The following is a 13,028-nucleotide window of genomic DNA, read 5'->3' as shown; positions in this document are numbered from 1 at the left end:
GAGGTAAATATAGCCATCCTTTGTTCTGGCCCCTGCTGTTAGTATTGTGGGCTTACGCTAAGGCCCACTGAACTATATCTTAGCCAAAACAGAATGAAAACAAGTGACATCATAGGACTAGAATAGAATAAGACACTGTTGGCATCGTGGGGGGAAAAAACAAAATGATACAAGCAAAATTGCTCTTAGCAGGGTGCATCAGTTCAGTCTGTTGATGATCCAGCCTTTATTATACTCTCAGGATAGTATCACATTCACATCAGTATCATCAAGTATACATCTACTGTATATTAACAAGAACAACACACAAGTACACGAGTACAACACACTTCAAATACAACATTAACATAAAGGATAAACAGTTCAGGTGCCTTGTGGACTATCAAAAGAATTAGGAAATCTAGAACTATTCCTCCTCAGTAGATTATCAGTTCTCAAGCTGCTTATTGAAGCAAACAGTAAAAATCTGCCTTTGGTGTGAGGAGGGTTGTATTTCATTTTTGAAAACAGACTTTGAAACAAAAACCCAAGCTGGAGATAATGTGGAAAACATTGTTAAATGTCGCTTTTGGTTAAAATAAGGCTCTTTTGGAAAGCTGCACCTTACATAATTAAATGACTGGTTTACCAATAAATGTAAATTATCATTCATTCACCCTCTTGTTGTTCCAAACCTGATGGCTTTCTTCTGTCGAACACAAAAGACGACATTTTGAAGAATGTCTTTTAAATGACAGTATAGCCTATGACTGAAGAGTCCTTCAAAATGATGCAAACCCGTGTGCCAATTCTTCAGAAGTCATAGAGTAGCTTTACATGAATGAGTGAACTGTCTTTAGCAACTGGATTATTCCGAATGAACCGATTCATTAAAAAGAAATGATTCTCTAATGACTCATTCGTTCAAATTCGCCAACGCTACTTTTACCTTGGACTCGGAGAGCTTTGATGATCAGCGAATAACGACTTAAATTTGGATCCGTTCCTTGCACAAAGCTGTCATTGGACATAAGAAGACTTTGAATACACCGCACGAGTGATGTGGACAACTTTAAAGTTGCTTTTACGGTGATTTTCCTGAGGCCTAACGTTAGACACCACCACTTGTTGGAATTTAATGGAAAGAACATTCTTAATAATCTTTATATCCATCGAAGACAAAGTCAAATGGGTTTCGGAAAAAAACGCCAGTAAATAAAGGTGAGTAAATAATTGTGTTTTAATTTTTGTATGATCTATTCCCAAATAACACTATTTCAGAGCCATTATACGTCACTATAGTAAAGACAGTGAATTGAATCACTGCAATCACTCCTTTATCCGCGTGACGTGACGTGACAACCCTTACAGTATTTCAGTGAGCTCCACAATTTTCAGAAACTATGACGTCTTTTCCACAGCACGTGAGGCCGGTTAGCTCAGTTGGTTAGAGCGTGGTGCTAATAACGCCAAGGTCGCGGGTTCGATCCCCGTACGGGCCACGTTAGTTTTTCCCCATCTATCAATTACACGAAATTCTACATTAGTCAGTATGTTTACGTATAAATATATATTTACATATATGAGCATAATGTCAAATGTTAATACCAACTTATTTGGTCTGATCTTGTAGATCTATTTCAAAATGGGCTTCCCCTAATTATCCACTGACATATGTTCTCTGCCCATTTACAAACCCTGGCATTCTTTATTTTATTTAAATAGACAAGCAGCGATTTAATATATCCAGGTAAGCTTTCAACCCACTTCTCACATTTAAGATGTTCCCAAACATATTGTTCTAAATGTTTATGGTTCTCCTTTTTTGTCAGTTAGTGGCTTTTTTAAAATTATGGTCTTGTGGAAAGAATTTCAAATTATCAGAGGGTCTTTAGTGTTGCAGATGAACTTTCTGCATGATATATTACATGGTAACGTTACGTTTAATAAATCTGCCAGATGAGGGCCTGTTGACAAGATGAGCCTTCCACTTCTCCCTTTTGTCCTGGATGAATCCAGTTTACTTTCATATAAAGACAGTGTACACAATCATGGAATAGCCTTCATCTGTCAGCAAAGAGCAGTACAATTAAAATTCTAGATCGAGAGATTTCATTGTTGCCATTTTTAAAACCAATTCTGAAGAGATTAAAGTATGAATCAAGACTGCAGAAAGAGGCTGCATCCGAAATTTCATACTCTTTGAGTAGGTAGTTGTTTTGAATAAGTAGGCTAATTACTTCATGACCAACTTAAAAAAGGTATAGATTATAAATGTGTGTACTATGAATGTAATCCGGACTACATTCGTCAGTTGCGTCACTTCACTGCCATTCACAAATCCTCTCCCGTGGCCTCATGGGATAATAAATTGTCCATCATGTGCAGTAGCACATCACTGCAGTACACGAGATCCAGGGGGCGGAGTTGGATCCAGATCTAAGGGGTGGAGATTGGTAGGTTTAGGGGTGGGTTTAGGGATCAGGGGGTGGAGATGGGTAGGTTTAGGTACATGTAAGGTGGGAGGAGTTGGATCCGGATCCAACTCCTCCCCCTGGATTTTGTGTTCTGCAGTGAGGACCATCTCATCATGTGCGCACTTCAGAATCTCGCCGAAAATAGTGCTCGTCACATACTGTTCTTCACTTACTATTTAGGGAAGTATGTTCAAATGGAACACTTTGAGAAGTAGCATTAATGTTTTGACATTTGTTTTGATAATTTAAATGCTACTTTGTGAACAGAAGCATTGATTTCTTACAAAAACCAGGTTTGGAACAGTTAAAAACTTTTGAACATACAACAAACATTTCTCAATAGCCAATGAAATTAAGATTCTTGCAGCAGGAATGTAGGATTTAACAAAAATATTTTCAATAATGCAGAGATCATCTTTCTGCATCATTTCTACACATTTACCTAAACAGTATGCAACTCCCCGTAAGAGAGACACAATTCTTATCTACGGTTGAAGGGTGTGCTTAGTACAAAATCTGCCATTCGATTAAGAAATGCCATTAGATTAAGGGGCTGTTTACGCCACATCTTTTTCAACTAAAAATGGAAAACTTCTTGTGTTTTGGCTGTTCATTCACACGACAATGGCGTTTTGGGGGACTGAAAACGGGATTCAAAGTGCATGTTTTTGAAAATGATATTATTATCGTCTCTGTGTAAACTAAAAATATGAATTTGTGAAAAAGGTGACAAAGGGGACATTCTTTACAAAGTGACCTTGCCAACTACTGGCTTGGCATTCATAATACAGCCACCAGGTTTAAAGGAGGTTGAGGTGGCAGTGAGTAGGAGGAAGTCACTAGAAATGCTAGAGTTACACAGACCAGCAGATTATTGCCAAGATGGCCCTGTTATTACCACACAGAGCTGTGAAGGACATTCCTGGAACACCCCGAGTCGCTCAGGCTGTGATGGCCAGTGTTTTTTTGTGTTTGTGGGTAGTACAGTAATCTATGTTCCTAGTTGTGTAATATGAAAGGTAAGTGTTTACACTTCTTGTGGGGCCTCATTTATAAAATGTTGCGTAGAAACCATCCTAGATTTGATCTTATGATCATTTCTCAAATGTGCAAACGTGTGATTCAGAGAACAAATGTACACAGGTTTTTTGTCAAAAATCCTTTACTTGAGAATGGTGGCGGCAAGAATTACTTATATTTCCATTTACCTGCAGTAGTCCAACTCTCTGCCACAAGGAAAAGTGTGTGCATCTGCTTAGAACCTGACGTGGCAGTAAGCACTTTTCTACGTCAAAGACGTATATTTTTATAAAAATTAACGTTGCCGTGGATTTTAGTAAATTCACGTTCTATAAATGAGGCCCCTGGAGACCACTACTAATCAAAGGTGGTTCCCACAAATTCATACAGAATATATTAATAAAAATGTAAAATACAAGCAAGTATGAAGTATAATATGTACAAATGAGGGGAGTCCATTCCTGTTTCTGGAGGGCCACCTTCCAGCAGAGTAAAGTTCCAGCCTTAATTAAACACTCCTAAAGCAAGTTAAACTCAAAACTTAACTCTTCAGGTAGGTAGCCCTCTAGGAGCAGGATTGGTCACTCCTTATATAAAGTATGCAAGACAGCATGATTAAAGAAATGCTAAAAACTGAACTGGAATCCATCTTTAATGTAAACAGCAGGATGTTGCGTTCTAACAAACATGAGGGGAGAAAAACCATAAATCATAACAATTATAATACCCACAATCTTAAATTAAATTAATCATGAAAGTTCAAATGAAATTTGACGGCCCTGAAAAATGAAATTCCTTAACACACAGAAATGTATAATACTGACTACTTGGCAGCAATCACGAATATCACAAAAGTTTATACCAGCTTACAAAAACAGAAGCTCAATATTGCTTTGGAATGTTACAGCAGTCTGCCATGAGTCTGGTTGATGTCAAGTGAAGGAAAGAGCTATATCTACACGCCTGCATTATAGTCAGACAATGATAACAAAGTACGCACAAAGCAGGTATGGTTTAAGACAAAAAAGGCAACCTCTTGCATGAAGCTGCCTATTTAATTTAACAGTCTACAGTATAAGAGGCATGAATGGGATACTTGGAGAAAGAACAAACTTGGACTTTGCTAGCAATATAGCTGCCGCTTGTTAGAGTGAGAAACATACTACAGTGAGTGCTACATGCCACAATCCCCTAGACTTTTTGCACACTCTACAGGGAGCATCCCACTCCGAAACAGCCAGAAATTATGATGGGACAAAAATTCTTGACACAACCATTTTTAAGCCAGAGCAGGTGGAGGTGGGCTGCTTGAGGAATGTAACTGTTTGAAGAGATGTCTGGAAATTACTACGACAGGACTAGAGTGGTTTAGGACCTGAGGACCAGTTTGTGGTGGTTCTTCAACCAGACCAGATGGTTCATAGGCCTTGCAAGCCAAGTCCATTAAGTTCAGCAAATCCATTGTGATGAGGCGTACTAGAGAGCCAAGTTTTAGCAGGAAAGAGTCTTTCTTCCAGTATGCATTTACGAAAAATCAGTCAGTCCAGTGAAAGGGGATTAATTGCAGTCATAAACAAAGTCATAATTGCTTGGCTCTTTGGGGATTGGGGGAGGAACTTCAGGGATCTGGATGTTCTCCAGGTCCAGGAGGCGGAGCTTCATTTCCATGTTGAGAAGAGTGTCCATGTCTGAGCGAGTGAACTCACTGGTCATCTCCTTCCCCAGCAGTGCATTCAGCCCATCTGTCCACACACAGTACTGAAAAACAGCCAGAAAACATGGCATTAAACCACAGCATGCACAAAATTCAAATCACACAAAGGAGGTGTGCTACACCACTTTGTAGCTTGCAGTTGCTGGTTGCTCACCTCGTGCTTGTCAGGGGCAATGAAGTTTAGATACTCATCAGATTCGTAGAGGACAGAGAAAGCCAGCTCCAGCACCTCCTAAAGAAGGAAAGAGAATTGACACCGTCTGTCAAATGCTAATGGGGCTGCTGTGTTTGTGTGCCTCCTATTGCGTGACTTGCAGATCCTCTCCGAACATATTACGACAGCAGATGGTCCAATCTGTTGTGTGTGTGTGTGTGTGTGTGTGTGTGTGTGTGTGTGTGTGTGTGTGTGTGTGTGTGTGTGTGTGATTGTATACCGGCTTCTCCTGTCGGGCACCAAGAGAAAGCAGTAGGAAGTGCATCAATGCTTTACCTTAACAAGATACTTCAGTCTCATGGACTCAAATCTACACAGAAAATACATGTCGTTTTTGGAGTAATTGCATTTGGTAACAACCCTGTCAAAATTATGGACAAGCCAGCGAAGTCACCAATTCAAGTAAGAAGAGGACACCTTGTTCAATTGGCCAACAATCTAATCCTTTCTATGGCACATTTGAAATGTCTATACCTAGATCTTATCAACACTTTTCAGACCCCTTAGCCTGTCTAGAGCAGAAAAAAAAAAAGACTAAACAGCAGTTACTTACAAGCCTACAGTGTTTTTTGCTAGTTTCAGCCTGACGCAGTTATCATTTTCACGTCCTGCGCCACGTTGTTTAAATAGCAAATGCATTTGTTCCCATCTGTGCGCCCATCTGTGCGCCCAGGGGCGTGCTGGTCTGAAAACGAGGTGTGTTCAGTCACATTGTTGGCTCGTTGCTATTTTGAGGCAACTGAAATGGACTGTGCCATTGACCGACAAAAACTAAACAACTAAACAAAAATTAAACACGCAGGGATGTGAAAAACTGCCAAATATAAAAAATAAAAGGATTACAATGTAAAAGATTATTATTGTACTGTACATAAAGATATGGTGGAGTTCGGCTTATTCCGTAGATGGTCTGCTCGCACACTTTAACTTTGCGCACGAGCAGATCCGTTTGCACTCTGGAGACGCGTTCGGTCTTCCCACTATCAAATTCTGTCATGTAAATAGCGAATCCGCCATGGTGTGAGTGCAACTGGCATTTAAAGGGAATGGGAGATGAGACTCTGATTGGTTTATTGCACGTAAAGCCCAAAACACACCCATTACTCATTAAGAGAATAGAGATAACCCTTTTAGACCATGCGCCGGGCACGCCGACCATTTTTCCCGTCGTTAAACTAGCAAAAGTGGATTCGGACACGCCCTAACTGCACTAGAGTTAAATGCTCTAGGGCAGTGGTTTTCAACCCGGGGGCCGGGTCCCACTAGGGAATTACTGCTCTAGTACAGTGGTGGGCCTTTCTGCAGAGTGTGGCTCTAACTCTAATAAAACAAGCTAATTAAGGTCTTCAGGATTATTAGAAACTTCCATGCAGGTTGGAGCTAAACTCTGCAGCAATGTGGTCATCCAGGAGCAGGTCTAGATACTTCTAAACCATGAAAATAATATGTGATCAAAGTGGAATCCTTCAAATTCTTCAGAATAATAATTTCTTAGAATGGTTAATAAGACAACGAAAAAAGCAGAGAAATGGACGTACTTCTGCGGCAAACGTTAAGTTTACCACAGGCATTACTGGTGCAGTGCTTCTAAGCCTTAATCAAATCTGCCCTATCAAGACAATCAGAATTCCATCTCTTTTCAGCAGTTAGTGAGGGAAGTGTTTTTTCCTATTCAAGTCAAATTCCTATTAAGATAAATGTTGCTTAAAGAAAGTACAAAAAAAAACAACGTTGATACACATTGTTATTTTACAGTCAGTGTCATCAGGACTAAGGTGATCCTTTTGGCTGTGCCAGAAGGTTCCAACTATACTTGATATCCTGTCCTCAAGTTTAATCAATTTGGTCAACAGGGAGTCATTTTTTACAGTTGTGGCATAAATTTGACATCGTCTGCTTTGTTCTGTGGGAAGAAGAAAGGGTGACTTTGAAACTGAAGTGAGCTGATGTATCATTACTCACAAAGATACAAGGCATAACTAATGCATCCTTTGTCACCAAGCCACACACCACTGCATTAAAGGAAAATTTGATCTTTGGATATTCAAGAGAATTTTTGCTCACCTTGTTCTGCTTCAGAGCTCCCTTTTCCTTCATGTGTGGACAGTCTTTACCAGTGACAACAGCTTTGATGTCAGCCACAGGAACTGCCATAGGGAACAAAGAATAATTAATAAGACAGGGTGTGGCCATCTTAATCCCATCTTTATAGAGTGAAGCCACTACACCACGATCAGAACGCAGGCTGTACTCACGCTTGTCCTGTAGGGAATCATGGGGTACCTCTCCCTGAGGGCTCTCCTCCAGATCCCCGTAGTGGAGAACTTTATGATTGGGCGACAATCGACAGTACCAGAACTTGTCTGTAAAGAAGCAGAGCAGTAGGTCAGTCTTCCACAATGTAATGCTAACAAGTAGTCTTTCATTCTAGTACAATGCTTAATATTCTTTGGCTTTTCATTGCAGATTGGGTAGCCGTGACAGGCAATTTTCCCCCCAAATCACTTCCCGAGGCTTCCTGTGCCATGCCAAAAGCAGACAAAAGTGATCACTGCCAGGACTGCTCACATTTAGCCTAGAAGGCCATAGCTGGCACTCAACCCTGGCGCCTGAATCCAAATCCTAATAGCTGGGAATAGCAGTTTGGCAGATTAAAAAACATTGTGGGATGAAAGAGTGGGATGAAAGACCTGCAGGGTGGTACTTCACAGGCTGCATAAACTCACCCAAAGAGATAAGGAGTGTGCTGGAAACAGCTTGATCTAGGGTGATCTCTTTCTATAACTTCAGCTTACCAACAAACCAGCTCAATGGGCCGTTTATCCACCACTACAAATGTACAATGAACAACCAATGGATATTGTAGCCAACAGCCATCTGTGAGCCCATTCTGAGATGTCAGAAGAGATATGTGCAGAATGGTTTAATATGCATGCAGTGCCACGTGTATGATGAAAAGGGGGCTTCCTTTGTACATGGCTTTCCTGAATTTATATTCTAATTGATGACATACAGTACACAAGTCATGAGACAGAGGGAGCGATGTGGATGCGGAAAGAAGTTATTTTTATTTAAGAGAACCTTGAATGTTAGTGCTGTGGTGCCCTTTCCTCAGGCATCATGCATGCACTTAAACCTACATCTGGGACTAAGAAAATAAGATCTCCTTGACCTTAAGATGACACTGCAACCCAATCAACATCTATCAAATGCAAAGATGTACAAACTAGTGTATGGCAATCTAAAGTGAACAAACGCCTAACAAAGCAAAAACAATTCATTCAAATCTCTCAGAGTTGAACTCAACCTGCTCCCAATGTAAACCTATAATTCTGAAGATTAGCTGGCTCACGATTTTTAACTAGGGTTGGAGCTAGATTCTTAAGGAAGGTGGGCTTCCAGAAGCAGGATTGTTCACTGTCTAAAAGAGAACAAAAATCTAAAATATTTCAGTAAATTGAAGGCAAAGAAGAATTACATTTTAATATTATTCAGAAAGCTCAGCCTCAGGCAACTTCTGCAATACTTAAGATTCAAGGTGGAAACTGGACAGCTCATTTTGTCCACCATGAGAAGAGAGCTTTGCTATGGGGGAACAATAGGAAATACAAATGTCAATGTAGCACCTGTCACAGTGAAAATCCACAGGTGCGCTTCAATCTGTCGTTTAAGAGCAGTCCTTAAACGCTTGCTGAAAAGGTTAGTTGTTCATGGACAAAAGCAATAGTCTGACATTGGGCTATCTTGGGAATTTTGGTGGCTTCATGTGGTTAGTACCTCGCTCCTGTGGGGAACCTCATTCTAAAGATTATATTAGGAAGTAGAACATACCTGAATGTCATGGAGCAAATACATTCAATGTGATTCAAAGTAAATTACATTATCACGAAGGTTACTATAACAATAATAAATTAAATATATTAAGGACCTATCTGTGTCTAATGGGAAAAAAACTGTATACTGCCACATACCACAAACACGTGGACACGTGCAAAGGTAACTATTCAATGCTATATCATGTGGTGCATTCACACGGATAAGAATAAGTCACTGAAATATTGGTTACTAGTAGGCATTCCTCCTTTACTGCTGTATCCAATCCTTCATTCTGGACACCTTGGAACTTGGAATTCTCCAACCTCCTACTTGAAAATAAGTTGGGACAGATCGATCAAGCGCCATTCCATTTGGTTATTTTCAGTGGAAGTGAAAATAACCAAATCAAATTTTGAGTCCACGAATGCAAGTTGACTGGAATACTTTGAGTTTGGGGCAAAAAATTTCAACATTCAAATATTCCCACCCTGGATTTTTTTGTTTGTTTGTTTGTTCACATGAGCTTCTATGTCTGCACTCTCATTAGTAGTCACCGCTTCATTTTTCTGCATAAAGCTGAACTCTGCTCAACTTTGTCTCATTAAGGAAAACCACTGGAAAAATATCGACTTATCAAATGTGTAATGCATATGTCAGTCAAATTATGAGAGGGTGCCATGTAAGTCATATTAAGTGTCTCAAGCCTTTGGCAGATAATATAATAGTTGATTGTGAACAAAACATTTTTTTTTTTTCATTCACACAAATGAGGTTCATAATTGAAGAAAATTATGTCAATAAAAAAGGAAAAGTGTGACAATTCTCAAATGAATAGAGAAAGGAGAAAGAGAGGCAGGCAGACGAATGCATAGCAAGATATAGACAAGGTGTCTAGTCTTAGAATGATCTAATCCGGTAGAAGTGTGAAGAGTGTTAAATTATCCAGGCTAACTGATAAAGCCTCCCTCTGAGCTCAGCAGACAGCCCTCCTCTTCAGCCAGCCCGCGTAAAAAGCGGTATTACATTTGACGATCCTTCAACTCTCCAATCTGTGCCGTAAGCTTTATCACTCCCACCACTCAGCGTTTGTTTGAAATTGGCTCCATACTTCCACTCTCTCAGCAACGGAAAAGGCTATTTTTCACACTTGCTAAATCATGCTGTCGGTTTAATAATAGCACTCCTAAAAAAATTATTCATAAGACGTATACATTTCAAAGTGTTTATGTAAAATAGTTGGATAAAAACTATCATGTAAGACATTCTAACATTACGTTACTATAATAAGAGATTGCTAATGTGCAAAAAATAAATAAATAAATTGTGACCAATGAAAGTGTCTGTAAATTCCTGTAATTCCAAAGTTCTGTTTTCGAATAAGAAGCAGCCCAGTAGAGGTCCCCCAAAAAAGGCAGAACCCCATTAAGTGAATCAATTCACACACTTAAGACGGGCATAAAAAGCTAGTGAAGCTCTGCTCACTCAGAAATGATGCATTAAGACATTTCAGCTGAAAGCACATTCATTTTAGGGGAGATATCATAAATCTTATACTGTGTACTAACCAGACAAATCCAGCGACAAGCTAATTTTTTTAGGGGAAACTGAAGCCAAAAATGCTGCATTACACCACAGAGACACAGTAAGAAAAATGAGGGCATATTGAAATTATTTTAATGCTAAAAACACATGTATTTTCATTCATTTCTGTGCTGCTTCAGCAAACGGCATCCTTTTAATGGTTCTCCTCAGAGAACCTTGAGGGATTTGTCATGCAATATCCTATGTTTCTCTACTACCACATGCAATCTCTCTCAGGCTTGCCAATGCTTAATGGATAACATACATGAGGTGCAGGATTGTTGCTCAATGAATGTACTGTGTGGGTGGGAAATGCTGAAAACAAAATCAAGCAACAGACAAAATGTAGTGTTGTTCATAGCTGCTGGTTTGGACAGAAACTTGGATTAACAAGAAAGAGGCAGCTTGTATCGTTTTTAGTTTTGTTGTGTCACTTTGTTGCCTCATGACATGGTGTTTTTCTTACCCTGTCTCCTTCGGCTGCTGATCTTCCTGAAACAGGTGCCCTCACACAGGCGATTGAGGCGTTGCTGTTTGATCAACTCCATGATCTCTGGCTGGATTTTCTCCCTAAGCTCCCTGGAGAAACATCAGACAAATGCAGTTTAAAGTACTGATCCACCACTTTCCTGGCAGTTTACACAAAGAAAGACTCAAAAAACATAATTGTGATATACAGACTTGGTCTTTAGACATTTCTTTGTACCACAAGTCAGGAAGAGCCAGGCAAACTTCCTTTTATCTTGAGGTTTTGCTAATACTACTGCCAAATGGACTGTGTTTAGATCGAAAGCTGAGAATTTGCAATATTAATTAGCCATAAAGACTTCTCTAATGTAATTTAAGCAATGCCCTGAGCATTAGCTAAATAATTTATGAGAAAATAACATTTTGATCACATTCTTTGGTAATGAGTTGGCTTATCTGGTTTTGATTCTAGATTTGATCATTTTTATGTTTAATTTAGTTAGGGATTAAAAAGTAACCATCCTCAATATCATGTAAAAAAAAAAAAGAAAAGAAAAAGCTAATGGAAAAATCAGTGGTAAAAAATGTGGGAACCTTGTGTACACAGTCATAAGCCAAGCTGAAAAATTGATATTTCTGTTATAGTGAACTGACTGAACCATGTTATATATTTCACATTGATAGAACATGAAATCATGAGTGATATTACCAGCGTTTCAGTTCAAACAAGCTCTGAAAGTTCAACACGGACATTTACATTTCACTGTTATATTGCATGTTGATGTACGCACAAACGAATGTTCTCTGCGATTGTACATTCCAGCTCAAATGACACTACTGTAATGCAGTGGGTAATTTATTTAATGGAGTCTCCTCTTAGTTTAATTAGTTATGAACCATTTAAAGGCTTGTTTTCAATCATGAGTGGGACACAGGTGCAGTATGGACCAAAACTGGGTGCTTCAGATAATTAAAGAGTTTCCAGTGACTCACAGGATGGGCCGGGATTGGAAATCCTCCTGGTTCATCCTTTCGGACTGGCGCAATTTGAGGATCTCAGTATAGCTCAGATTTTGCAGACGACTTTTAAACTGATCCAGAGAGTTAGGCTTGATCGTGAGAGCACGAGTGATCTGTTCCTTCACCACCTGCATCACCTATAGTACACAAACACAGATTTCATCATTAGGACATCATTTTATGCATTCAGGCAGACAAACTTCTCATTCTTAAATCTTGCTTTTACTTTAGTACAGCTTTTGAATTAAACAAAGACAAAAGATCAGACCGTTGATTGAAACTTGAAACTAATTATGATAATGACAGCACAAGGTCAGTATAACTGACATAAAAGGACAACTTTTATTATGATCATGATCTTAAAAACCTAATGCTTACATGCATGAAATTTGTTTTGTTGACAAGGTTTCTGAATAGACAAGGAAAAAAATATATAAATAAATATTCTATCCCTAAACTCTAACCCTAAACCTATCCATCACAGAAAACTTTCTTCCTTTTTAGGTTTTCAAAAAACATCACTTAGTAATATTTATAAGCTGTTTTCGGATTTCGGACATCTTTGTGGGGACAATCTGTAGGGTATACCTGAACTGCACACACACACACAGATAATTCTATACATTTATGTTATTAGCAACTTCTTACTAAATATATTGTGCAAAATCACATTACTGGCAAATACCTGGACAGGCATTCACAAACTTATTAAGCTCCAGGCATGGAAGACAGGTAAAGC

The 13,028-nt window shown here is 39.2% G+C and overlaps 1 protein-coding gene and 1 long non-coding RNA gene across 5 annotated transcripts in view; one reads left to right on the top strand and one right to left on the bottom strand.

Annotated features, from left to right (window-relative positions):
• The first annotated feature begins 432 nt into the window (after window positions 1-432).
• LOC309511807 lies at window positions 433-4,225 on the top strand. The gene is made up of 2 exons (XR_014210772.1): window positions 433-3,281; window positions 3,327-4,225. It is a non-coding gene; the product is annotated as an uncharacterized lncRNA (long non-coding RNA).
• The window catches only part of elmo1 (engulfment and cell motility 1 (ced-12 homolog, C. elegans)), an 87,698-nt gene continuing 78,780 nt past the window's right edge, over window positions 4,111-13,028 (bottom strand). For all 4 annotated transcript variants that reach the window (XM_082187063.1, XM_082187062.1, XM_082187064.1 and 1 more), the window contains 6 exons: window positions 12,263-12,426; window positions 11,268-11,380; window positions 7,660-7,767; window positions 7,469-7,551; window positions 5,345-5,422; window positions 4,111-5,234 (listed from right to left, as the gene is read on the bottom strand). In XM_082187063.1, coding sequence (XP_082043189.1) covers window positions 5,034-5,234; window positions 5,345-5,422; window positions 7,469-7,551; window positions 7,660-7,767; window positions 11,268-11,380; window positions 12,263-12,426 — 747 coding nt within the window. In that variant the 3' untranslated portion in view covers window positions 4,111-5,033. The remainder of the gene's footprint in view (window positions 5,235-5,344; window positions 5,423-7,468; window positions 7,552-7,659; window positions 7,768-11,267; window positions 11,381-12,262; window positions 12,427-13,028) is intronic.

The sequence above is a fragment of the Leuciscus leuciscus genome (assembly GCF_965113295.1).
Source record: "Leuciscus leuciscus genome assembly, chromosome: 12".
NCBI lineage: Eukaryota > Metazoa > Chordata > Actinopteri > Cypriniformes > Leuciscidae > Leuciscus > Leuciscus leuciscus.
This window is presented reverse-complemented; position numbering and strand designations above follow the sequence as displayed.